The 25,944-nt window shown below is 40.5% G+C and overlaps 2 protein-coding genes and 1 long non-coding RNA gene across 4 annotated transcripts in view; 1 reads left to right on the top strand and 2 right to left on the bottom strand.

Annotated features, from left to right (window-relative positions):
- Positions 1 to 4,396: 4,396 nt before the first annotated feature.
- On the bottom strand, positions 4,397 to 11,137 carry ISCA1 (iron-sulfur cluster assembly 1). Of its 2 annotated transcripts, none has more exons than XM_071730146.1 (4): positions 10,812 to 11,137; positions 9,309 to 9,362; positions 7,531 to 7,636; positions 4,397 to 4,829 (listed from the first exon to the last, which is right to left on the bottom strand). In XM_071730146.1, exons 1-4 carry the CDS (start codon positions 10,890 to 10,892, stop codon positions 4,681 to 4,683), a joined length of 390 nt encoding a protein of 129 aa, XP_071586247.1. In that variant the 5' UTR covers positions 10,893 to 11,137; the 3' UTR covers positions 4,397 to 4,680. The 2 variants fall into 2 exon arrangements, with proteins under 2 accessions (XP_071586247.1, XP_071586248.1); XM_071730147.1 differs by lacking the exon at positions 4,397 to 4,829 and adding an exon at positions 6,329 to 6,684 and having other exon boundaries at positions 10,812 to 10,970.
- A 137-nt stretch (positions 11,138 to 11,274) lies between these two features.
- LOC139789425 (uncharacterized) lies at positions 11,275 to 12,300 on the top strand. The gene is made up of 2 exons (XR_011723172.1): positions 11,275 to 12,049; positions 12,093 to 12,300. It is a non-coding gene; the product is annotated as an uncharacterized lncRNA (long non-coding RNA).
- A 4,681-nt stretch (positions 12,301 to 16,981) lies between these two features.
- Positions 16,982 to 25,944, bottom strand: part of TUT7 (terminal uridylyl transferase 7) — a 37,163-nt gene continuing 28,200 nt past the window's right edge. Inside the window, exons 25-29 of the mRNA XM_071731710.1 lie at positions 25,738 to 25,853; positions 21,010 to 21,335; positions 19,234 to 19,310; positions 18,997 to 19,060; positions 16,982 to 17,932 (exon numbers count right to left, since the gene is read on the bottom strand). Coding sequence (XP_071587811.1) covers positions 17,865 to 17,932; positions 18,997 to 19,060; positions 19,234 to 19,310; positions 21,010 to 21,335; positions 25,738 to 25,853 — 651 coding nt within the window. The 3' untranslated portion in view covers positions 16,982 to 17,864. The remainder of the gene's footprint in view (positions 17,933 to 18,996; positions 19,061 to 19,233; positions 19,311 to 21,009; positions 21,336 to 25,737; positions 25,854 to 25,944) is intronic.

The following is a 25,944-nucleotide window of genomic DNA, read 5'->3' as shown; positions in this document are numbered from 1 at the left end:
ATTGGTGTATGGCGTTGAAGCTCTTAATACCTGCAACTTCTCTTCTCTCTTTGCAGGATGCACCATTTCTCACAGCCTTCTTGTGACGACGAGAGGGTATGTAGAGATGCAAATACAATCAATATGATTGAAATCCCATTTATTTACCTCCATGGCTGTGCTTATATACAAACAAGTGTGTCTCTACTAAATACATGGCACTTAGTGACTTGTTATTACCACACTCTTAACTTTAAAGCTAATTGGTTAATTAATAGCAATGATCACATACAGATTACATAATGCTAATTACATAATTACATAATGTACATAATGCCTTCTGCACGTAGCTCATCTTCTTTTGTAACTTTTCCATTGCTTCAAGCTCTTTAGCTCAGCATAATTTACAAGACCACCTTGTCTTTTAGAAAACAGCATTGACTTACATTATGGTTAAAACAGCATAAGTTTGTAAACCAGCATAAATCAGCATTGTCTAAACTTATAACATTTTCTGACACTACCAGCATTGTCTATTCATAACTCTCATGGCACAGTGCTTAACATTACCAGTATTTCTCATGGCTCGTTCACAATGTGGCCTATATGGCTGTTAATCTCACAAAAACCCCACATTCTCGCTCATAAAACTTATTGCTATGAGCACCTGGGGAAACCCAGCATACACCTCCATTTATCGAGTGATGGTGCATGGGAAGGCTGCTCAGGAAAGGGGCCTTCAATAGTGGCTCATGTAAGTAGCTTTTGAAAACTCTCCTGCTCTCTTATGTCCAGCCCTGCCTCAAGCCAGCAGGGATTGAAAAGATGCGTGCCTCTGTGATTAAGGTAGTCAAGAATGGGAAACACGTCTGTTAAGAGCAAGGCAGGTGAAAGGGGGAGGGCAGAGAGAGCTACACATAGAAAGTGAGAAAAACACCAGAACAGCATCACCTGGGGAGGGCAGTGCAGGAGCAGAGAGACCTATGTTGGTGAGGAAGGAGAGAGAGAAGGAGCATGAACAGAGATTTTTCTCTACATTCCATGCTCTGATTAGTTTATGTATGTCTCATATCTCATTAGTCATAGCTCTCATTAGTTTATGTATGATAGGATGTTTATTATGACAGTACTGAAATTCTATACTCTTTTAACTCTCGTCCTTACTCTCCAGGTATTTCCACGGGAGAGTGGAAGGGAGGGCAGGGGGTCTAAGCTAGAACATAAAAAAGTTCTACAGAGATGCACATTCTGGAGTGTTAGACAGCTGTAGGATTATTCTACCAGAAAAGACTGCAAAGTTTAAGGGGGTTAGAAATGTATCTAATAAATGGCTAGGAAGCCAGCACAAACACAGTCCAGTAGTGGTGGTGTTGAAGACCTTTTCCAGTGATGAAGATGCTCATTTAAATATTGGACAGAATAACAATTACAATAAAACCCCATCAAACTATAAAAACAACTTATGGCAGACAGGATTTAAATAATAATTAAAGAAAAGTCCATTTATTTTTTATTTTGGACTTTAAATTCACTGTATCCCTTCAGCTGTTGATGTCTTGCATCAGGAAGACTTGCAATGTCTTCCTGAGCAAGTTTTTGGTCTTGAGCCATTCAAAGAGCTATAAATGGGTGGATCAGGAATGCTGCCTTAACGGTGCAAGCAAGCTGGTTTTGATTTGTTTTTTTTTTAAAGTTCAATAAGAACTGTAACAGAAAGGTAACTTTCCATATCCTGCCTATTTGAAAGATTTAGTTGTCACTCTCCAGGGAAGTGACTATGCAACTGTATCAATGGTTTCTAGCATTGTCCCGAAAATTACTTCAGCCACTATTACTGTGCATCTTCTCAAAAAAAGAAAAGGCAACTTGGACTCAGAAATGGAAAGCACTGTATCTAAGAGGAAATGCAAAACATGCCATGAACATAGTACACTATGGAGAACTGGCGCCATTATACAGCACTGCAGTGAATTGACCAGGAATGGCTACTGACTCACCTCAAGTTGCCTAGCTAATTGAAAACTTTAATGTCAACACTTAGTTGATCAAAAGCATTATCCTGATTAAGACATACTCAAATGAATTTTTGGCAAACAGAAGCTTTCAAAATAAACATCGTGCCCTTTAAAACTTCCTTAGTCTTACAGTGCACATAAAATAATTTTCTGTGCATAGATATTTATTTGCAATGTATTGCAATCTTCTTCTATGCCATTCCAAATTATTAACAGATCTGAGAAATATTAACTCAGATAACAGTAATACTGTATCTGCTCTGTAATCCCAGCATACAATCTTATCTTTCCCTCCGCTAGTGCTTATTACTGTAAACAGAATCACCAAAACCAGAAAATTTCATGTTTACCAACAAGCAGTATTTATTATTATGAGATTTCTACATGCAGTATTGCACAAAATTATAATGGATTATCAACAAAATCATGTTCCTATGCAACTGTAAATAGTACTTTAACATGGGTTTAGCACATTGTGCACTAGGTCTTAGTAAAGTAAGAATCTAGAGAATTATTTCATGGAAGGATGAAAGAATAAACTTTCTTTCAAGGCATACACAAAACACACAGAAAGAGTTGCTGCATGTGCCACAGGTCTAAAAAAAGTCAACCAAACCAATGCCACTCATTGCAAAACGCACTAAAACAAGTTAAATTTGTAATTACTAGCCCTCTTAGCAGGCACCACCCTCTTACCACATTTCACAATCTCATCCTCCAGCTAGGCTCAAAGAAACACCAACTGAAGAAGTGCCCTTAGCTGGGGGCTTTAGGCTTATTAATGCAGCTAAATCACATCAACAGTGTTTGCTTTGTTTGGCAAGACCAAAAGAATCACAGCACTATAAATGCACCTAGCTAGTGTATAACCCCTAATTCCTGATTTACTATATAAATGACCTGTGTTGCAACAGTTGACTGTTGAAAAAGTAGCATTTTGATATCAAAAGATGATATAGCATTCAACGAAAACTGAACCTAAACTACCACTGTGGATATTCCAACGTTCTGTTGCAGTGCACTATGTAAAACAGATCAAGAATTACTCATTTTTATTCATTTCTCCAGGCAAGAGTAAAAATTGTCGCCACAATCCTATGTCTTCAGTGTATAGCAATTCCCAAGTTGGCCACTAGCATGTGGGTCCAATTGCCCAGATCTGTGGGTCCTCTGACTTTTCCAAGTACAGCCTTCTCAAGGGTCTCTTCCCATCTCAACACTTTCATGCCCTTCACTGCAAGATGCCAATCCCTGTTGTCCTCTACTTTTTATTGGTACACTTTTCATCAGCTGTTGCCATCAGCTGCACAGGAAGACCCTTTTACCATCTCTGCTGCACCAGTGAGCAGCTTAGCTGCACAATGTCACCTAAAGGATGGAAGAGTTTTTTTCATACCAGCCTTTGGAAAGGCCCGGAAACATTTACACTTCTGCCTAAGCACCAGTGGAAGAAGTGCTGAAGACAATGGAAGTTTGAAAAACAATGGTTTACAAAAACAAAATTCTGATTACAAGAACATGTTTGTGTTCCAAAGGAAAAAATAGCTTATTATAACATACTATTTTCATTACTGTGTACAGTAACTGAAACCAATTAGGTAATACTAAGGTCTTAAAAATGGTATACCATGGTGTGATTTTTCTCCTGCTGCCAAGTTAAAAGAAGTTGCTGTTCAGTGAAAAACTCAAGTATCTACAGAGCTAGAAAATGAGTTCAAGCTGTAGCAAAGTTAGGAGCAGGTAGGACTGAAAAAAAAAAAAAAAAAAAGTGAAGGATTTCTGCTGCAAAAATAGCACTCATTCCTTTTGATGCACAGACAGCACAATCTGTCAACATGGGAATCAGAAAACAGAGGCAGTTTTACCAACTCTGCAATTTAAGTCAAGAAAGGTACACCACAAATTTGAGAAAATCCTGGGTGTGTTCTGCTTTAGTACTCTAGTACCTGATACTTCATGTTCTTGAAAACTGTTTTCTTAGTACAGCCCAGACTGTGCTTTCACCAAGGAAAGGCACAGCATTACACCTGGGTTAGCCCATTTTGGAGGGTTTCTACAAGCAGTGCTACGGCAGCCTACCAGTATATTAATAGATTAACTTCTTTTTGTACTTCCCCAGATCTGCGTGGAAACAAACCAGCAGAAAGCCCACAAGAAGAAAGCACCAGGAAACTAGAAAACCACAGCAAGCATCTAAATAATCATAGTGAACTCTGAAGCCCATGTGTGACTGTGTGCCCATCTATGCAAAGTCTTGTAAACAAACACATGCAAATGGGTCAGGTTTTTGGTGTGTCCTGTGCCTTCCCTCAAATCCAAGCGAAACATACAGGCAATATATTAGTCTAAATGGGTTTTAGATGGGCAAGTGTCAGTAGAGTGGACAAAGAAAATGACAAACAAAAAGTACAGCGAGATTTTATTTCCTTAGCATGTGAAAGTACAGAGATGTTACTAGAGCACTTTACTGTTCTTACCTTTTGGATTTCAACTCTTCACAAATTACAGCATAACTACACTAATGTGGTAGAATTCAACACATAATTTTCACTTTCAAAATTATTTCTAGCTTTATTTTTCTTAATGATATCCCCACTTTAAGCAGCCTATGGACCTGAAGAAAATGCATTTGTTTCCAAAACCCATCATAGTGTTTTGGGGTGTTCAAAATAACAGTCCTCAGATTTCAGATGTTAAAGCTTTCTCCACACCCACATGTTCCTTTGATATTTGGATTATTGAAGACAAATTCACTGGACAGTTTGTCTTCTACATAGTCCATTTCAGTTCCTAGAAGTGTCAGTTGTGCCTTCTTCTCAATGAACACTCTAACCCCTTGAAGACAACAAAGAAAAAAAAATTAGATACAGCAGTATTACAATAACTTTAAAATTCTCTTTTGATCAGTAGCAAAAAATGGAAGGTAAATCCAAAGACCGAGTTTCCAGTCTAACATGGGGGGCAGTTTAATCTCTATTTTTACTCCATCTATAAACCTCTTGCAACAGTCTAGCACTTTTATTTGCATGTGCATGTGACTGTATTTTTGGGGGGCAAGGAGGAGCACAGGTTTTAAAATTATATGCACGGACTTCAGCTGTAGAACTTGGAAAATCTCAGCTTCAATAAATAATTCCCATTAATACATTCAATAGCTTTTTTCCTAACATTCTGAAAAGTCTCCGCATCCAGCAAGATGGCGCAAACCCCTGAAAATACTAACCTTCCTCTCTGAAAAAGATAACCTTTTACTTTGCAAAGCTATTAGGTCTATTTTAAACTATTAGCAAGTCTGAATCCTATAATAAGACAAACATGTAAACTTTCAAGGGATCAGAATCTTTAAGAATTAAGAATTAGGAGGTAATTTTAGGAACTAGAAGGAGTTCCTTTGTCTGAAGTACATGCAGTATCTACCTCTCTTGAAAGGTACTAAGCTTAAAACTACAAATCTGACAAAAACATGCGAGTGGACTGCATTAGCTGTTCACAGAGTTTGCAATATTAAAAATAAAAAGGGTAAATCGTATCACTAAGTGGCAACAAAAACTTATTGTTATGGGACAGATTGCTGGCAAGCTATTTCTTCACATTAGGCATTGAGACAAAATCCATTACTAACACAAGTCTGTAGAGAACCGGGATACACCTACAGATTTTTGAGGTCCATGAAGTCTTTTAAGAGGTTTAGTCTTCACTGTCAGTTACTGTGAAGGTGAAACTTAATGAAAGACTTCATGGATCTGGTCCCTCAAGCAGTCACTTAACTGCCAAAAAGACAGAAAATTTGTGCTGGAAGCCACCACTCTGAGCACAGAGGTATGTAAAATCAGTGTTCACATGAAATCTGACTAGGAGCAACCAAAACAAACCGGCAAGTGTACAGGCCTTAAAGACTCTGGCCTGACTGAGGGAAATTGCTTTCTCTTCCTTCAGATGCCAGAAATAAATGCCTTCTGAAAAATTTCTTTTCAGCCCTGTAAATCTCGCACAGCTCTGAGTCAAGCAGAAGCAGTAACTCCAGAAACCAGATGAATTTGAAATCAAGAGGTATCTGCAGAATTAGATGGCATTCGCTATCCCACAGATTCTGGTTCAATTTAATAACTTGCTGAAGTGCCAACTGATGCTCTGTTTAAGAAAATCTGAGTTGCTCACTGTTATTCTAAAGACAACTAGCAGCTGAGAAGTTACTCAAATCACTTACTTGGCCAACAAAATAAAATATTCCTGAAACAATACAACTGAGTTCAGTAGTGCCTTTAAAAAGACAACTACCTCCAAAGAAGTAATTTTAGAAACTTTTCAGAAAAAAGAAAGCAAACCAAACACTATTATGTTTCTGTAAAAGCCTGTAGTTGCCACAAAGACCACTGACAGGCATTGTTATGAAAACTGGAAAAATACTCAGATGGGTGCTGGCTTTGGCTGGGATAGACTTCAATTTCTTTTAAGTAACTGGCATGAGACTAGGTTTTGGATTTGTGCTCTAAACAGTATGGATCACACGGGGATGCTTTTGTTATTGTTGAGCAATGCTCACACAGTCAAGACCTCTTCTTGTTTCTCACCCCACCAGCAGCTGGACTGGGGTGCACAAGAAGCTGGGAGGGAACACAGCTGGGACAGCTGATCCCAACTGACCAGAGGGATATTCCATACCATATGACATCACGTGCAGAAAGTAAAGTTTGGGAAGAAGAAAGAAGGGGGAGATGTTTGGAGTTATGGCAAGTAACTGTTCTTTCCAAGTTAACCATTACATACAATGAAGCCCTACTATCCTGGAGATGGCTGAACACCTGCCTGCCAATGGGAATTACTTGAATTAATCCCTTATTTTGCTTTGCTTGAGTACCTATTAAACTGTCTTTATCTCAGCTCAAGGGTTTTCTCAAGCCACTTTTACTGTTCTGATTCTCCCCCGGCATCTCACGCTGGGTGAGTGAGAGTGGCTGTGTGGGGCCTAGTCACCAGCTGGGATTAAACCACAACAGGAACTTCAGCAATGCATTGATCATGGAGTTCTAAAGGAAATTATTGCGTAGAATACTTAAAAACTAGCAGGTGAAAACAGCTTTAAAAAGAAATTCAAAATTATGGAACCCATTGTTACAGAGAAATTTAAAGATAAAGGCATAAAGAGGTTAAAAAGAAATTAGAAAGCAATGATGCACAGGACTAATTAGAGAAGATAACATGGTAAATCCCTTGTAAATAAAATCTTTGGGCAGGCCTTGGTTTATGTATGCTGGCAAAGTATTTCTTTATATATGTACTCTTCTGTATTTTTCTCTATCTGCTATTATCCAACTCCAAAGATGTGAACAATGCACTACACTATTCTGTTGAAGCAATATCTGTTGCAGAGTCTGCAAAGCTAAATTTTTATCAACTAGTTAGTTCAAAAAAGAAACTAAGGTGGTAACTCCCATAACAGAACAGCTGGAGGTCTTGATATAACTCCTGGCAAACCTGTAATGCATTACTCTTCCTCATAACCAAAGTACTTTGCTCTGCTGCATTAGAAACTCACCATCTTGAACTACTTCTTCATCAGAGTCTCCTTTTGATTTTGTATATTCTAGTGTGTAAGAGAGTCCATTGCATCCTCTTGTACGAACACCTACTTTCACACCTACCTGAAAAAAACAAAACCAAAAAACTCCACAACAATACATTAAGGACATTTAAAAACTTCTTTTGGAACACTTAGATAAAAAGTAGATAAAAAGTATGCAGAGCATAAAAACATTGACATTTATCAGTCTCCACTACCGCAAAACAGAAGTCTTCAACAATTAAGAGCTAACATTTTTTGTCTTTTACAGAATTGACTGTCAAACATCAGATATATGCTACTCTGGATCAAACCCTGAACTGTGTTAGAAGTTTTTAAGTCATAAAATTGCTGTTCCTCTTGTAGGTGCCTTTTCTCTTAAAGACAGTCAAATTTCAAAGACTTCAGAGGCTTTTTGTGACTACAAATTAAAAGTTTACTTCCAAGTTAATTCAAGCACTATGTTAAGATTATGGACAGCAATGCAATTATGAAGATGTGAGGCCAAGACAAGGGCAGTTACTGGATTTTCACAGAACTCTTGAAATGACACCATCAGAAAATGTACTTTGAGGTCTTGAAGAATGTACTTTGATTTCTTCATTACCCTTTTTTGCCATCTGACTTTTAAAGCAAATCCTTTAAACAGGTGTATTTATTTGCTTACTGTTTGAATCGACCTAAAAAGACAAGCCAGTCAATGTTTTTGTAACACCTGCAGTATCCAACAAGTCTGGCACAAAAAGAATCTGTATAAGTAAAGAACTGAGGAAAAGGTTTTAAAGAAACAGAAAGCTATTTGTGCATAACAATCTTTGAAAAGCATCTGTACCACTTTACACACACCAATGCTTAATAATTGAAGAGTAAAATTGTATTGTGTATCACTAATCATAGTGATTAGTCATGTCATAACACTGACAAAAACATCAAAACACACTACTTGTTGTCCAGTGGGATCTCAATGAGATTTTCATTTTTCCAGGCTAAACACCTTTCTTTATGGGACATGCTACAAGTAGTTGGCTGGAAAACGCAGACACCGTTTACAGCAAAGGGCCTTAAGCTGTAGGCTTAAGGCTTGCTTCGGATGGTTTAAAACATTAAAACAGAGTATAGTTAGCTGCCAATGTGCAAACAAAAGGAACAATGAGCCTTGTGTAAAAGCTTATAAAGAAAAATATTATTCTTGAAATAATATTTACTGTGAAGAATAAAATATAACCCTTGTTTTCATACTGCTTAGAAAGCAAGACTGTGTTTTTCCCCAAGAAGAAATTATGACAAGCTTAGTCAGTTATTTAGATAAATGATGATTACTTAAAATGTACTGCTGTCTAGCAAGTTTCCCAAGAATCAGATGTTTACCAATGGATCTATGATCCAATGAATCTAACTTAATTACTACTCACTTCACAATGAGAATTCCTACAAGAACTTAATAACATGCTGATAACAACAGCCGAACATCTTTTTTCCTATCAGAAGTCACCATGATGACACACTAGAGCACTTCATTCTAATATAGCTCAACAGTATTTTGAAGCTTAAATTTTTTCAATTTTAACTATCTCAAAAGTAACTGTACAGTGAAATGTCATTACAGTCAGGTTTGTCCTGCATTTCACTTTATAAAGAAATGAAGCTTAATATAGAAACAAGCCTATACGCTCCCCTCCAGAAAAAAAAAAATGCCAGCATCTCTAATAATTAACCTCTGTGTTTAATTCAAACTTTCAGCCCTGTTTACTTACATGCTCAGGTTTATCTTTAAGAAGCTGTTTGATCTTCTGAACAGCTGATGGTGTCTGAAAAACAAAAACATATACATCAATTTGATCTGCTTGTTTGTTTGCACTAAGTGCTCACAGGTATTAGTGTGAAATGTACTTGTTTCACTAAAAAAAAATTATTTGTCAATGGTCCATGCACTCAGATTTTCTCAGTTTACATTTGCCTCTTATCTGGGAAGTCCACTTTCAGCATCAGCAACCTGTGTTCTGAATAGTCTGTGTTTTACTTGAAACTGATGTCTGATCCCAAGAGTCACACTCGTCTGTAAAACAAATGATTGCTAATCTAATCCAAGCAGAACAAAATACCTCTTCACTCCCCTCATCACCCACACTGCCAGCAAACAGACAGCTCAAGAACTGAAGCCCTTAATACAATGGGATGTTGGGTTTTCTTCCCTGCAAAATTATTACCACCATTCAATTAAGTAGTTTTGGTCGTGTGAAACTTTTGGCACACACACATTGCAGATAAAAATCGATTAGGCACAGAAAAGTTTATGGCCTACTTCTCTCTTCCCACTAACCGAGAGGGGAACTGTGACTTTACAACAGCTAAATTAATTGTTCATGCAGATCTACTCGACAGATCCAGTTGTTACAGAAATGCACGAACATGAACATTTCCATTATTACAAACTTCTAAAACATAGAGAAAATTAAGAGCACTGGTAATGTGAAGTTCTAACCACAAGCAGCCTTAAACTCACGGAACAAACTTTTCTAATTACCACTACTGATCTTCATTTGTTTCAGAATACCTACTGAGCACAAATTACCTGCTCTGACAAGTGACTGAACTATAGGCTCTCAATCTGCCATTGTTCCCGCAAGGAGCTGACTGGTTCTCCCCCGTAAAAGATGGAAAGTCTCCTTGGAAACAACCAAGTCGTCAACTGACTTCCGTAAACACTGCCTCTTTCTTATTGGTTGGATTTTTTTTTCAATAAATACGCTTCCAAGGGGTGACTACGCACCGCCGCGGCCTTGCTGCCGGCGCAGAGAGAGGCGGGCGCGGCGGTCTCTCTCTCCAGCAGGATTAGCGAGGAGCAGCGGCTCGCCCGCGCACTGAACTCGCAAAGGGAAGAGAGCCCCGCAGCCTCCCCGCGGCTCTTCCCCAGCGGCAAACCCCAGCCGCAACCGGCAATTCCCAGTGGCTAACGGCGCAGGCCCCCGGCCGCGACACTGCCCGGGGCGAGTTCTTCCCACCCCCGCCGCGGCCCGACGCAGCGGTGCCTCGCCCGCTGTTCGGGCGCAGGCAGGCCGGGTCGCCCGTTCTCCTCCCGCCCCACAGCCACGGGCGGCCCACAGGCGGCTGCGCACCACCTGCCGCGGTACGGGCGGGGAGCCCGGGAAGGCCCGGCCCGTGGCGCAGTTCCCACAGCCGTGAGGAGGCGGGGGACGGGCTGCAGCGGCCTGCGTGCAGCGGACCCAGCGGCCCGACCCCGGCGGCGCGGCACTGACCAGGGTGAGGGCGGCGCGCGTAGCCTGGATCTTCCGCTTGCTGACGGCCCGCACCGTGGCCCGCACCACCGACGAGGCCATCGCCCCCCTCGGCCCCGTCCTCTACCCTGTGCCATGGGCACCGGCGACGTCACGCCGTGACGCCACGACGCCCTTCCGGCGCCTGCCGCTATTGGGCAGCGGCCCGTGATTGGCAGGCAGCAGTAGGCCCGCCCCCTTCTCCGTCTGCGGGGTCGGAGCAGCCCCGGCACTCGCCCGGTGATGGCGGGAGGGAGGGAAGGAGCGGAGGGGGAAGGGGGTCGTCCCCGGGCGGCGGTGCAGGCGGGCGGGGCCTGACAGGCGGGAGGGCTGGTGGCAGAGATAAGCGGAGGACTGAGGCAGGGAAGCCGCAGCGGGGGAGGGGGGTTTCCTTCAGGCTCCGCTGGCTGCCTGCCCGGGAGGAGGCAGGGAAAACAGCTGTGAACGGGAAGCCACGCGTGCAGTCCCCATCTGCGAGGAAGACAGACAGAGAGGCAGGCAGGCAGACGGACAGACAGACAGACAGGAAGGCAGGCAGGCAGACACACAGACAGACAGGCAGGCAGACAGGCAGGCAACGCGCCTGCTTGGTGCCGGTCACACGCACAAGCATTTTAAGGCAGCGCAAGGCTATTCAATTGGAAGCGTCGGAACCGCAGGCAAAACCCCTCTGTGGACCGATCGGGCGGGGGCAAACCCCTTGTCGCGGCGGGCGGCGGTGCGACCCCCACCCTGCCCCCGGCGTGGGCTGAGCGCCGTGCGGCGGCGGGAGCCCCGCGGCACCTCCGGGCGCCTGCCCCGGGACACGGCCCTGTGAGGAGGGCAGCTCAGAGGCTGCGGGGAGGAACCGCACTGCTGCTCCCAACCGCGCCTGCAGCGCCGGCAGGTCGGCGGGGTGACCTGCGGGACAGCCTGGGCGCAGAAAGGCTAATCCGATTGATCCGACCGAATGCTGGCTATGCAGAAGGAAAGCAAGTGGACGCTTTTAATTTCCCGACAGTGTCCTTAGATAAGCTTGGTAATACCGTCTCTGCACTTACTGATTCCCTCATCGCAACAGCTGCTCCAGGTATCTGTGGGCTTCGCTGATTTGAAAAGTTTGACAGTAAACATGCAGATATTTTTTTTTTTTTTTTTTTTAATACATTCTTACACTACTACTCACTAATGAGGTGCAGTACTTCCATCTCAGATATAAAGGCAGCACACGCATAAAGAGAGTTGCTTTAGAGAGCATAATTTTTTATGCATAGTTGCATAAAGAGAGTATTTCTTTAACTACACAAAGTTTCTTTCAAGCACCACCCATGCTGGTAGGGCACACGTCTTCAATGCAAACACATGCACTTGGGGGCAGAGGGCTTCAACGCACTATTATTAGCCTGAAGTTGAAGGCAGCAAAATACTATGCTTGGAGCAGGGAAGCTTGTGTATGAATGCAATAAATACCTTACTCATGATTCACCATCTATCGTTAAAGCATCAAGACCTTTACCTTCTTGTACTTCTTAATCATCAGTCTTAGGTCACTTGTCTGCTGGATGAATCTCGGCACAAAAGACTGAGCGTAAACTAGAAAAACAGCCCTTTTCTAAGATGCTTTTCATGCCACCCAAGTTGCAGAAGGCAAAGAGGGACTGGGAGAAGGAAGACTTGTCCACTGTAGGAGAAGAGAGGGTTCAAGGGCATCTAAAGAACCTGAAACGGCACAAGTCCATGGGACCTGATGAGGGAACTGGTGGATGAAGTTGCAAAGACACTTTCAATCATATCTGAAAGATCAAGGTAGTCTGGTGAAGTTCCTGATGACTGGAAAAACAGAAACAGAACCCCATTTCAAAAAGGGGAAAAAGGAAACTACATGAAACTACAGGCCAGTCAGTGTCACTTCTGTGCCTGTCAAGATCATGGAGCATATCCTACTGAGGCCTTGCAAAGACACATAGAAAACAAGGAGGTGGTTGATGGCAACCAGCATGGTTTCACCAGGGGCAAATCACGCCTGACAAATTTCATGAGTTTTTACAATGGGGTCACAGTATTAATGGACAAGAGAAAAGCAACTGACAGGATCTACCTGGACTTAGGCAAATGACATTCTGGTCTCGAAACTGGAAAGATACGGATTTGGTGGATGTACCACTCATCAGATAAACTATTGGCCATGCCAGTAGAGTAGTGGTCCACAGCTCAATGTCCAAATGGAGACCAGTGACTATTGGCACTCCTCAGATGTTGGTATAGGGACTACTGCTGTTTCATATATTTGCTGGCAATGTGGACAGTGGGATTGAATGCTCCTTCAGCAAGTTTGCTTAAGACACCAAGCTGTGTGGTGTGGCTGACACATTGGAAGGAAAAGAGTCCATCCAGAGGTATTGTGACAGGCTTGAAAGGTGGCCTCATGCCAACCGCATGAAGTTCAATAAGACCAAGATTTTTTTGACAATTAACATAAGCAAAGTGATATAACCCTGTGAAGGCATGGCAAATAGGTTGCAAAGCAAAGAAGAGAAAAAGAAGAAGATACAAGAAAAAGAGAGAGACAAAGAGATGGGAGAGAAAAGAGGAAAAAAGTGAGAAGGGGAGAGAGGGAAGAAGGGAAGAAGAGAGGAAGGAAGGAAGAGAGGGGGGAGGAAGGGTGGGCCATTGGAGACAGGGCCACCTGAAGGGGATCTCCACCCAGCTTATCAGTCCTCATCACCTTGGAGGTGCTAGTCCTTATCAGTGTTAGCTAGCTCCAATTTTGGCTGTATGTTGGCTGTATGTTCCATTCAGCCAATTTTATTCACTTTAAAATTGTCTTTTGAGGTAAAGAACATTCCACTGATTGGAACCTCACACAGTCCCAATCACAAATAAAGGCTGAACAGAGAAAGGATTGAGAACAGCCCTGAGGAGAAGGATTTGGTGGTATTGGTTGAAGAGAAGCTCAGTATGAGCCAGAAATTTTCACTCAGCCCAGAATGGCAACCAGGTCCTGGGCTGTATCAAAAGAGGTTTCCAGCAGGTCAAGGGTGGTGATTCTCCCCCTCTATTCTGCTTTAGTGAGATCCTACTTGGAGCACTGTGTCTATCTCTGGAGATTCCAATGTAAGAATGACATAGAGATCTTGGAGCAAGTCCAGATGAAGGCCACGGGCTGGGGAACTTCTATGAAGACAGGCTGAGAGAATTGGGGTTGTTCAGCTTTGAGAAAAGAAGGCTCCAGGGAGCCTTCAGAAAAGCTTGGGAAGAACGTGTAGTGATAGCACAAAGGGTAATGACTTTAAACTGGAAGCAGGTATATTTAAGATAGACATTAGGAAGATATTCTTGACCATAAGGGGGGTGAGACAGTGGAACATGTTGCCCAGAGAAGCTGTGGATGCCTCATCCCTGGAAGTGTTGAAGGCCAGTGTCCTGGTTTGTGCTAGGATAGAATTAATTTTCTGTCTTGTAATTTGACCTTCATCTAAGTCTCTTGTAAGTGGCTGCACTTGCTGAAATTAACAGCAAGTTTCTCAGTCAGTGTCTGCTTCTAGAACTGGTAACACTTGATGTTTAAGCAGCTAGAGAATGTTCTGCAGAACCAAGGCCACTGCTGGGTTCTGAAGGACATCTTATGTTCCAGAAAGAGAAAGGGAGTTAAGGGGTCACCTTAACTCACACCTCCTTTAGGGAGTAGCAGACAAGACAAGTGGCCAAAATTAACCAGAATATTTCATCCCATATGCATCATAACCAGTATAAATTTGAGGGATCATGAGGGTCAAACCCCTTTGGTTGTTCTTCACCTGTTCCTGTTTGCTTCAGCATCTTGGGAGGATTCCAACTGCCTGTGGTCCCACTCCATGCCCTCTTGAATCTGTGTTCCTGCCTCCAGCTCCCGACTGCTGCTGACTCCAGGAGTCCAGCCTGGACTTTCCCAGGGCTGCCCTGCAGCCTGGGTGGTAATGTCAGTGTTACTCAGGGAAATGGGGGAGGAATGTGGTATCATCTTTCTGTATATTTATAAATATTTAATTATTTTTCCTTTTTTGTCATTACTGTTTTATTAAAGTTGTGTAGTTTAGTTTCTAACCCAGCAGTTCTCTTCCTTTTATTCTCTCTCCTTTCCCTGTCAGGGAGGGGGATTAATAGAGAGCATCTGTCATTCAATTGCCAGCCCAGTGTTAAACTGTGACAGGCAGGTTGGATGGGGCTTTGAGCAACTTGGTCTGGTGGAAGGTGTCCTGGCCAATGCAGGCGGCTGAAACCAGATGATCCTTATGGCCCCTTCCAACCCAAAACATTTTCAGTGATTCAGTACAATAAAAGCAAAAGTCAGCATTATAATCTAAATAGTTCGAGTGAATTAAAAGTATTACTGATAATTTCCTTAGTATAGGAAAAATAATTCTTTTTAGAATGGCAACTTGCTAACAGAGTTATTTCAGGCCCCCAAAAGTTACTAGCAAACATAATTTCCAAAGTAGCTTCTGCAGTTCTTGAATAAAATTTTTAACGGATGAGAAACTTGTCTGAAATGCAGCTGGGACAATCTCACAAGAAAAAGCAAGCTAGGGGAATTGAACATGTGTTAATCAGAGCAAACTAAGATTAAATTCCATGCTCAAGACAGTTAACTGCTGCATACCAGAAAGAAAATTTTACCTTTCTGGTTTTTTCAGCACTCGTAACTAAGTACTTGTAGCACAAGACATTTCCACCTTTGGACACAGGGACATCAAAAGCAAGTGAAATTCCTTTGAAATATGACAACAGCACTTAATTTATTTTTTTTTCCCCCAAACAAAAAAGTAGCACAAATCAACAGTTCTAAAAACTCAGTGTCCCTCTATATTGTCATAGCTGAGTATATAGGTGGTTCCACAAGAACTGTTTTTTTTGGACAGTTATTTCTAAATTTTATTAGATGTACTAATAAATTTACAACATAAATACAAGAAATAAATACTAAATTTGACATAAATTTAGCTATAAACCCTTATTTCAGTTTACTACTATTAATTTTGATACGTTGTTCTTTATCTATAAATTTATCAGTGCAGTCTGTCCTTTCACAGTACTTGCCTGTGTAAATTTGCTTCCCCTGAGAACATACTTCCATAAGGCAAGCAGGACCTTGGATATCAAGAATTATTATGAAGAACCTAATTTTCTTCAATTTAAATTTTCAGTCAATTTACTAAATTTTACAACAAATTAATCCAACAGATATGTATGCCTCCTCCACTGTGTTTATTCTGTGTGACATACTATGCTGTAAATTACAACCATGCTCTTCAATGACTTTAAACAAACAAAAGGAATTATTAGTTACTGGTTTAATTCTTGTAATACATAAGTCAAGTTTGGGGGGATTCATTTTAGGGCTGTGGAATTAGTAATTATATAGCATTTTAGTTGCATAAGGAAGCATAAGCTTCAAAGTGAGAAAACTGGTATATCTGCATAATGATTTTCATTCAGATGTGAGTTTAGAAACTTCACATTTGAAAAAGCTTCACCACTAGACTGCAAGGTATCACAAATGGAAGAAGGTGAGTATGCATAAATCAAAAGTTTTTTAAATAAAACAACTTGGTCTTTGAGATTATGCCATAGTACCTTAGAGATTTACAGATTTACACATTTCATTCCAGTCAGCAAAACTGAAAGTAACTCTCAATACAGAGGGCTAAAGGCATGCCAGCCTTTTTTTTTTTTAGATATGAATGAAAAACAATTAACTTTTTTGAGGCAAAAAGTGACTTAATTTCATTTGATGAAATATGCTATAGCAGACAAGGATGGAATTATTTTCTGTTTGTTGCTGGCTAGTATTTTGCTTGAAAACATGCTGAGGAAAGAAGACAAAGGAATTTTTTTTGCAGAAGTTGCATACCTAGAACTTTACAGATTTCTAGCTACAGATGGATGAAAACCAAAACTGAAGTTAGGATTCCAGTTCTGTTAAGACCACTTTGTTTAGTCTAGCTTTCAAGTTTAATAAAAATAAATGGATAAGGAAAAAAAACCAAACATGACATTTCTAATAACCAGGTCATTCTAATAAGTTTCCAGTCATTCCACATTGAAGTCAGGAACAACAAAAGGTACAATTTAAAAAGAAATACAGAAACTTAAGCCTGTTTTTTACTTTTTAAAATTTATTTCAAAGTCATAAATAACAGTGGTTTCAACTTTACTGTGTAACTAATTATTTCCTGAACAAGGGAAGACAGTACATTACCAGCTGTGGAAGGACTTCAAGTAAAGCCTGAGTTCATACTACTATTTAAATTCTTGGCTGGTACAAGTATCTTCTTCACATTTTATGAAAATGGACATGTATTTTCCTCAGTTGCCAAATATAATACCTCTATTCCATAAAGCATTTTTGTCTGTATCCCCGAGGCCTTGAAAAAGATTCTTAGCAGCATCAAACAGGACTGACCTGTTCCTTAGTCTTTTTTCTTGTCCGCAAGAACAGCAGCAAATGAACTCCCACAAAAATCACAGAACAGAAAAATCTCAAGGAATCTCAATGGCATTGCTTGTTGATGGAGTTTTACATATGTTTACTAGAGTCTATGTTTTCACTTCTCTGTAGGGAAAAAAATAAAGTAGCAATCTACAAACATTTTAAACACAAAGATTCGTAAACAATCAACATTAATAAATATTATTTGCTCCTTCAAAAAAATCAATTTTTGAAGAAAATGTATTTGGCTTGCACACAATTTTAGTGCATTTTAAAATGGCCAGGTGGAATGACAAAACCTTGAGAAGGATCCAGTTTTTTGTACCTGCCCTTTTTGATTTACCTAGTAAACAAATACAAAACATAATGACTTTATATTAAAATGCTCAAACAATCCAAGGGCAGAGGTCCATATTAAAATCCACTGTTTCTTGTACTAGCATCCTAAAATAAAAAACTCCTAAATCATTAAACTTAAGTTGAAGGTTGTCTGTGCTGCTGTCCTGTGAATCCAGGTGCCATAGCCGAAGAACATTTCTTAGATGAATGAAGGGCCTGTATTGCAATTTAACAGTGCTTTATATCCTTCACGATTCTTGTTGGGTCCTCTTCTGGGAGGCTTTTCCCTGAGTCATATATTTATTGGAAAGGCTGCCTAAGATTGATAGGAAGAAAGCATTACACTTGAAAGGTTTTGGAAAAAAAATATAAAACAACTGAAGCAATCAGGGGAAAATTACTGTTATGTCAAACTATAATGAAAGCACACCTAAATCAACTTTACATCATTTCCTGCTGGGAGACAGTAGGACACAGTGGAATACAAAATTGAAAACTAGCATTGTTTTCAACTAAACACTTACTGACAAATCACTTCATGTTTAAAATCTCCAAACTTAGATTTGAAAAAGCCTTGCAATGAGAACAGGAAATACTGTGTTCTTCCAAGAATTTAATTTGATTAATTCAGTTTAGTTTTCCAAAGCTTGTAAAGGCTACTTAGGTAGCTACTTAAAGGCTTTGGGTGCCCCAAAAGAGATTTCCGTATTTTATTGAAAGAACCACCTGCTAAAAATTTGCAAAGTTGCAGTAGAAACTCTAATTACTCTAATTACTTTACACTAAGTCTAAAAAATTACATGCTTTAAAAATCTTCATTTTACTTACCAGTGTGTGAAATTACTGTTAATAAGCTGCACAAACATAAAACCTAGCTGCATCTAACATAAAACATTTCTGATCCAGAGAGTACATAAAGGCCTTTATATGATTGTCTGACTGCTGTTTGTAATTTTAACTTCTTTGCATTTGATGTGCTTTGATAGTCTTTCCTAAGTTAGCTGATCATGTGAAATTCTAGACAATTCCTCTGAGGAAGCCTCATGAGAAACTGTTCCACAACATCTCAGAAGGAAAAGAGCACCCTATGTATGCCAGAACAGAAGAGAGGAGATTGGTAAAAATCCAACATACCCTTCTTCAAGGTAAATCTGTGAGTTAGAGAAAAAATGTACAGTGCAGACATGCCTAAGTTTTGCTTCCAAAACAGAACTGACAAAAGGCACCCCTTTTCAGTAAAAAAAGTATGTGGCTTCACTTCACAACTACCAAGCAACCTGTCCAAGCAAGTTGTGTTTCCCACAAGGACTGATAGGGAAAGCAAGTTAAGAATGTATGTTTCTATGCAGGATTTCTGAATTTAAATGAAGATGTACTAACCTGACTGGGGACTCAAAAATATTTTTCCTTTTTGTTTCTTTTTTTCTTCATGTATAAGCACTCCCTGTAAAAAAATGCACATTGATGAACTAACAAAATTCCACAATACCAAAAAAAAAAAAAAAAAAAAAAAAGTTCTCTTTAAAAGGTTAAGTAAAGCTTTTTTTAGTTACTTTATCCAGACATAAATATATTTAAAGAGAAAAATATCTAAGAAAAAGGACACTTGGTGATTACCTGATTTAATCTACCAGCATGTTTGACAGTGCTTGGTAAAGAAGGGGATCCACACAACATTTCTGGTTTTGAACTACCTGAAAAGATCATAACAAAGATTTGCTAATTTGATACTAGTTTCCATTTCAGGTATAAAAATATCAAAATATTTGCAATCTACCTTCATAGTACTTACGACTACATAATCTCCCTCAGTTTTATAACATGGAGAGCTGGCTCAATGAGGTGAGATGCATCTATAGATAAATATCTAAGTTAAGAACCTACAGTAAATTAAACTCTGCATGTTTCTCCAGTATCACTGATAGACAGGGAACATCAGAGAATGAATGAAGATATGGTGCTAAGTGAATCTCACAAAATGAGAGAAGAATGAAGTTTTAACTCTTGGGTCCAGTTGTTCATAGTCTTGTATTCAACTACAGAACACTTCAGGCACTAAGCAAGCAAAAAAAAAAAAAAAAAGCCCAACATACAGCAGTTCTCTTCAGAATCAAATACTGGAATTCACAAAATACAGATAATGGACAAAAATGCCTAGTCCAGAATTCATTATTTTAGATATCTGCACTTTACAGCCTCAGCATAGCTCTCATATGATCAAAGTTATAAATACCACCAATGATATTGACTAGTTGGGCATACTGCCCTTTACCTTGGCAATCTCAGTACCACAGCTAATGGCATGACAGAAGGAAATGCTAATCAAGACAAAGTCAAAAATAAAAGAAACTCAACAGTTAAATTTGACTTGGAATACACTGTCAGAAGCTGAATAAAATGTGGCTGCAATTTTTAAACATCTTTTCTGCTCACTCAACACTTCTAGTGGTCTAACTAGTAAAACTTCTGAATACCTTGAAAGTTCTGAACAGATTTGCACCATTTTTCCTTCCACTTCCAGTACTTTGTTAGCACAGTCTCATACCCTCTTCCACCAATTGCATCTGATTAAGAAGAGTCTCCTGATCTAAGTCAGATGGAATGTTTTGCTACTATACAAGAGCTGGTTTGAAATTATATTTATACAAGGGATTCCTATTTCTTACTTGAAGAGGTCAAAATTATGCGTAGAGCAAATGTTTCCAGAATGAACTTAGGTGTTCCTAGGTTTGTTTATCTGTAGGGAAAAAATAATACTGTGCTCCTTTGAAAGGTAACTCTAAGTACCATTCACTGTCTTAAGAAGTCTGTTTTATCTTGGAATGATTTTCCTCTACAACAGCGATGATGAGAGTTTTGTCTTCTCTGAAGCATGACTTAGATACTGCTAAGGTTTTCATTATTTTGTTCAGGTCTGTCAGACAGGATTTGGATTTAGGGGCATTTTTGTAGTTTGTCTGTAAAACTAAGTGGCAAACTGACTCCATGTAAATTGAAACATCTTGCTCTATCCCTCACATCTGGGTCAGTGGGAATATTCCTTTATTTATTTCATTCTACCAGTATTCCATCTGAGCAATCTGTACACTTCCTTAGTAACTTTAGGGTCTTCATGGAGAAATCCAGATTCAGGCGGTGTGAAGAGCTATCGGGCTACCTTTTGTTTCAATCATGATGCACTCATACCCTTTCTATTACAAGCACAATACCTGCTAAGAGAAATCACGTCAGATATTTTAGGATTCAGTAAGGTTCTGAAAGGATAAAGTGAAAACTAAGTGTTGACTACATTCCAGAAAGAAAAAAGATAGCATTTATGAGATGCTAGTCAAAGCAAAAACCTTTCCTGTTATCAACCTCAACCCTGTTAAAATACCAGCAACAGTTTCATACCTGCAGTTCCTTTATACTGTGGGCATTCCTTTTTAATATGACCTTCTCTTCCACAGATGAAACAACGTTTTTCTCTCAAGTCCCTGTCTTCCAGGCGCTTCCACTTCTCTGCTGATTGCCTGGGAGTCTTTTCTCTTCCAGTTTCCACTATTACCCGTGCTTGTTTCCTCTTCTGAGGTGTACAGAGGTGCAACTTTCCATCCTTGACTGAGCTCTCCTTTTCTGTTGTTTTATTCTGAGTTTCCTTGTCCTCTGTGCTTCTTTTCTCCTTAATTTCTGCATACCTCTGATTTTTGGTATCTTCATAATCTCGACGTCGTCTTAGTCTGCAAGAGAAAAAAAAAGCTGCAGAGTTCATAGGCCTTCCATGGATACATATATAAAAAACAAATGGAAACCAAATATTGTCTGCAGACAATATATGTATTTCAGATATTTCTTCAGCAGATTAAATAAAGTGAATTAATGTACTTGTCCCTTTGACTCTCCTACCAAACAGTGCTAATGCCAATGATGTTTAAAAATAGGCCTAAGGTTGTTTTGGTTTTGCTTTTTTCCTCTTGTACCATTTGATCACAAATTTTGCTTCCTGCTGAACTGTGAGGAGGACCTGGGAGGTACTGGTGGATGAAAAACTGAATATAAACCAGCAATATATGCTCACTACTCAGTGAAGGTCACCCCTGGGCTGCCTCAAAAGAAGCATGGCCAGCAGGCTGAGTGAGGGAAGTCATTCTGTCCCTCTACTCTGCTGTGTTCTGAGGTTCCCAACACAAGAAGGACATGGAGCTGCTGGGGCTAGTTTAGAAGAGGGTCACAAAAACAAACACGGGGTTGGAGCATGTCTTCCATGACAGCAGGCTGAGAGAGCAGGTGGTTTATAGCCTGGAGAAGAGAAGGCTCTGGGGAGGCCTCCTAGTGGCTTTCCAGTACCTGAATGTGGCCTACAGGAAAGCTGGAGAAAAATTTGGATCAAGGAGTGTAGTGATAGGTTGAATACACTAAGAACAGATAGAAGACATAATTTTGTTGCATACATAAAACCATGTGTGCTTAACATCTCAGTACTACATGTTGGACTGGTCTCTGTATTTTAAGGAAGAAGTTGAGTCAAAGAATACATAGAAAGGCAGCTAAAATGGAGGAGATCAAGTGTTTAAGGAAGAGAGACCAAAAAGGCTGTAACTCACATACCTGGAGAGAAGCTAGAAGGTGAACACAATGAAGGCTTACCTAATCATCAAGGCAGTAGTGTTAGCAACTAAGCCCAAAAGGCTGCAACTATGTAATACTTAGAAAACTAAAACGAGATTCCATTTAAACAGAGCAAAAAGAAGTACTACTTTACAGATCAGTGAGCATACTTACGGAGCTCGCTGCTACAGAACTTTGTTAAGGAAAACGGGGCATCAGGTTCAGAAAAAAACCAACCAACCAAAAGAACAAGATCAGAAACAACTCCAGTCCACAGCTAAGTACTACCAGACAAGGGCAGGTATGTGCTCCAATATCTCTTACAGAGCAACTGGAGGTGCTGGGGGAACAGTAAGTGATGACAGAAAGCAGCCAACTAGCGTGCCCTCCACAGATGGCATTTCACATTGCAATGGCTGGACAGAGGACTCAGGTCTATCAGTTGTGTTACTCCATAAGGCATTTGTGGTCTTGGATACAAAAACCCATTAACTTTTGCTCTAATGCTGTACAGAACATAGCTGCACATGGGCAATGAACACTTCAGAATGAAAGATTAAAAATTCATTCCATCTTAGACAGATACCGAGAAGGTTTTCAAACTACCTTCAGCTTTATTTTCAAACTAGCATCAGCTACTATACTTTAATTTGCTGAAGTTAAATAAATTCCAACACTCTCAACAAGGTAAGTTCACAATTCTCTATTGTGTAGCAGAAAGGCTGCTTCTTCTGATCCTGAGCAACTTACCTAATCACCTATACAGATCTAAACACACTGTAACAGAACCCAGCAGTGAGTCACTGATGGGAGCAGCTATGATGCCAGCCTGACCCACAGCAGAGCAGATCTCAGCACACAGTGAATTTTCCTGAGGTAGAGAAATGTCAGGGCAGCAGGGAGACTTGCTGTGAACCAGCAGATCTTACAGGAGATGCTGATGACACCTGGGAGTGCCAGAGCAACCATGAGCACCTTCAGGCTTATGGAAAGCACTTGAGTGAGTACAAGCAATCAGGAATGTCGCTAGCAGAGCAGGGAAATAGAACGTGGTGTGTCAGTCAGGATGTGGTGTGGCCATTTGCACAGGAAGGGAGGGCATAGTCACTCTACCAGCTCAAGAGGTCTTTGTGGTAACTGCCTTCTGGGAGCTAAGGTCCAAGATGTTGCTGAGGTGGTGCCACAACTTCTCAAGTGCACAGTACACTATCCATTGACACTCTTTCATGTGGGCACAAATATTACAAGATGGAACTTGGGCAGAATCAACGAAGACTACCAGTACCTGTGTATGCAGGTGGAAACTATTGCTGCTTCTTTTCTTCCAGCACCAGACATGGAAAAGCAGATGAAAACCCATTAAGTACTACCAAGGCACTGACTGGGCATGCCTCAGAAGACAAAGGAACCAGTGAATGCTCTAAGTTTTTCAAGAACATTTTCCTGGAAGTACAAAACCTGTTCATCCACTTTGAAGATGAGTGAAGTAGGTGGAGCAGAAGACCCATGTGGTTTAACCTTAACCTTTTGAGTCTGCCAAAAACCAAAAGGAAAGCACACTAGAGATGGAAAAGAGGAGCATACCATAGATGGAAAAGAGGACAAATATCCACTGAGAACTACAAGGGCATTGCCAAGGCATGTAGAGATGCAATTAGAAAAGCAAAAGCTCAGCTCACATTGAAATTGGTCAGATATGTCATTAACTACATGGAAGGCTTCTTCAGCTACATGAACAACAAGGAGAACCAGAAGGAAAATATTTGCCCACTGTTAAACAAGAAAGGCGAGATACTCACCAACACTGAAAAGACAGAGGTTCTCAACACTTCCCACTCCTCTGTCTTTACCACTGTTGGGCTCCAGGCTTGCAAACAAAAATCCAGTCTGACGCAAACACTAACCCATCATCAGTGAAGGAAGTGGCAATTGTTACAGGAGCTTGACCTTTACAAATGAATGGGCCCAGATGCCAACCACTCAAGGGTGTTGAGTGCTGGATAATGTAATTGTGAGGTCACTCTCCATAATAAAGTCTTTGAGGAGGATCCAGGAAATCATAGGCCCATCATTCTTACTTCAATCTCTGGCACAGTTATGGAACAAATCCTCCTGGGGACTGTCACAAGTCAAATGAAGCATGTTTCTGGAAAAAGCCAGCACAGATTCACCGGAGGCAAATCATACTTGACAAACGTGTTTACCTTCTATGCCAAAGTAACCTGCTCAGTTGATGCAGGGCAAGGAGTGGACATTCGCTACCTGAATTTCTCCAAAGCTTTCAATATTGCTCCCCACAGCCACCTCTTCAGAGAAAATGATGCAGTCAAGTGGTCTGTGTGGTGAACTGGCTGACAGGCCATGCTCAAAGGATGGTGGTAAATAGCTCTTTTTCAAACTGGTAACCTGTCACAACTGAAAAATGCAAACCACGAGTGCAGCACAAACTGGGATCTACCTGGGTGGAGTGCAGCTTTGAGGAAAGGGACCTGAGGGTCCTAAGTGGACAAGTTCAATATGAGTGAAGGGTGCAAAGAAAGCCAACAGGATGCTGGGTTGCATCAACAAAGGTACTGCAAGTGGACATAAAGAAATCATTATCCCACTCTACTCAGCACTTGTCAGTCCACACCTGGAATGCCGTGTTCTGTTCTGGGGCTTCACTACACAAAAATATACAGACAGGCTTGAGACGGTCCTGAGACAAAGCTCACCAAAAGACTGGAAATCCTGCTGTCCAAGGAAAGCCTGAGAGTTAGGTTTGTTCAGCCCAGAGAAAGGAAAGCTTAAGGGAGGTTCACCATCATGCTCCAGGGCAGCTACAAAGAAGATGGGACACTCCCTGTGCACAAGGAGTCACATGGAAAAGATGAGAGGTAATGGGTGCAAATTGCTCCTGGGGAGATTCTGACTGAACGTAAGAGGAAAATTTTTCACCATAAGAACAATCAGCCATTATAATAATCTGAGGAAAATAGGGGATTCCACAACAGTGGGTGCTTATGATTGAGCTGGACAAGGTTCTGGGCCATCTTGTCTAGACCAGGCTTTTGCCAAGAAAGGTACGACCAGATGACGCTTGATGTCTCTGTCATCCTGGTACTCTATGATTCTATGATTTTATAAAAGTGTGGGTGATTTCTAATTACAGTTTTTAACATAGACTCTAAAATGCTTTTATAACTGCTTTTCACAGCACACAGTTATTCAGCTCTGCATTTAGATTCTCATTGGCTACTGCTTTCCTACACAATGAACTGCAGAGTCAGTATTCCTACCATAAGTTAAGTAGTTTCACCATTTAAAGCATGACAGATGATGCTGTCAAAGGTTAAGTAGTGAAACAACACTACTTAAAAAATTAAAAAACCCAGCATTATTGAACAGTAGCAAAACTGACATCTATAAGTTTTCATTTCAACAGTAAAGGAAACAGTCCACAGCATGTACAAGTTTTACTTTAGTATTACTATCCTAATATTTCTTATAAACAACCCCCCCAAAATGTTCCACAAATGCCAAAGCTGTACTCACTTCCTTCTCATAGGGCAATCTTTCATGAAATGGCCAATTTTACCACAAATTCTGCAGCATCTATCATTTGGTGCCAATTCTCCTTCTGTTAGCACCTCTGGATCAAAAAAGTACTCCTGAAGAAGAAATCGTGCATTCAAGATGAAAATAAACTTGGCTATCAAGGAAGTGTTAAAACACCAGTTAAGAGTCACAGAGAAGAATAAA

The sequence above is a fragment of the Heliangelus exortis genome, chromosome Z (assembly GCF_036169615.1).
Source record: "Heliangelus exortis chromosome Z, bHelExo1.hap1, whole genome shotgun sequence".
Classification (NCBI taxonomy): domain Eukaryota; kingdom Metazoa; phylum Chordata; class Aves; order Apodiformes; family Trochilidae; genus Heliangelus; species Heliangelus exortis.
This window is presented reverse-complemented; position numbering and strand designations above follow the sequence as displayed.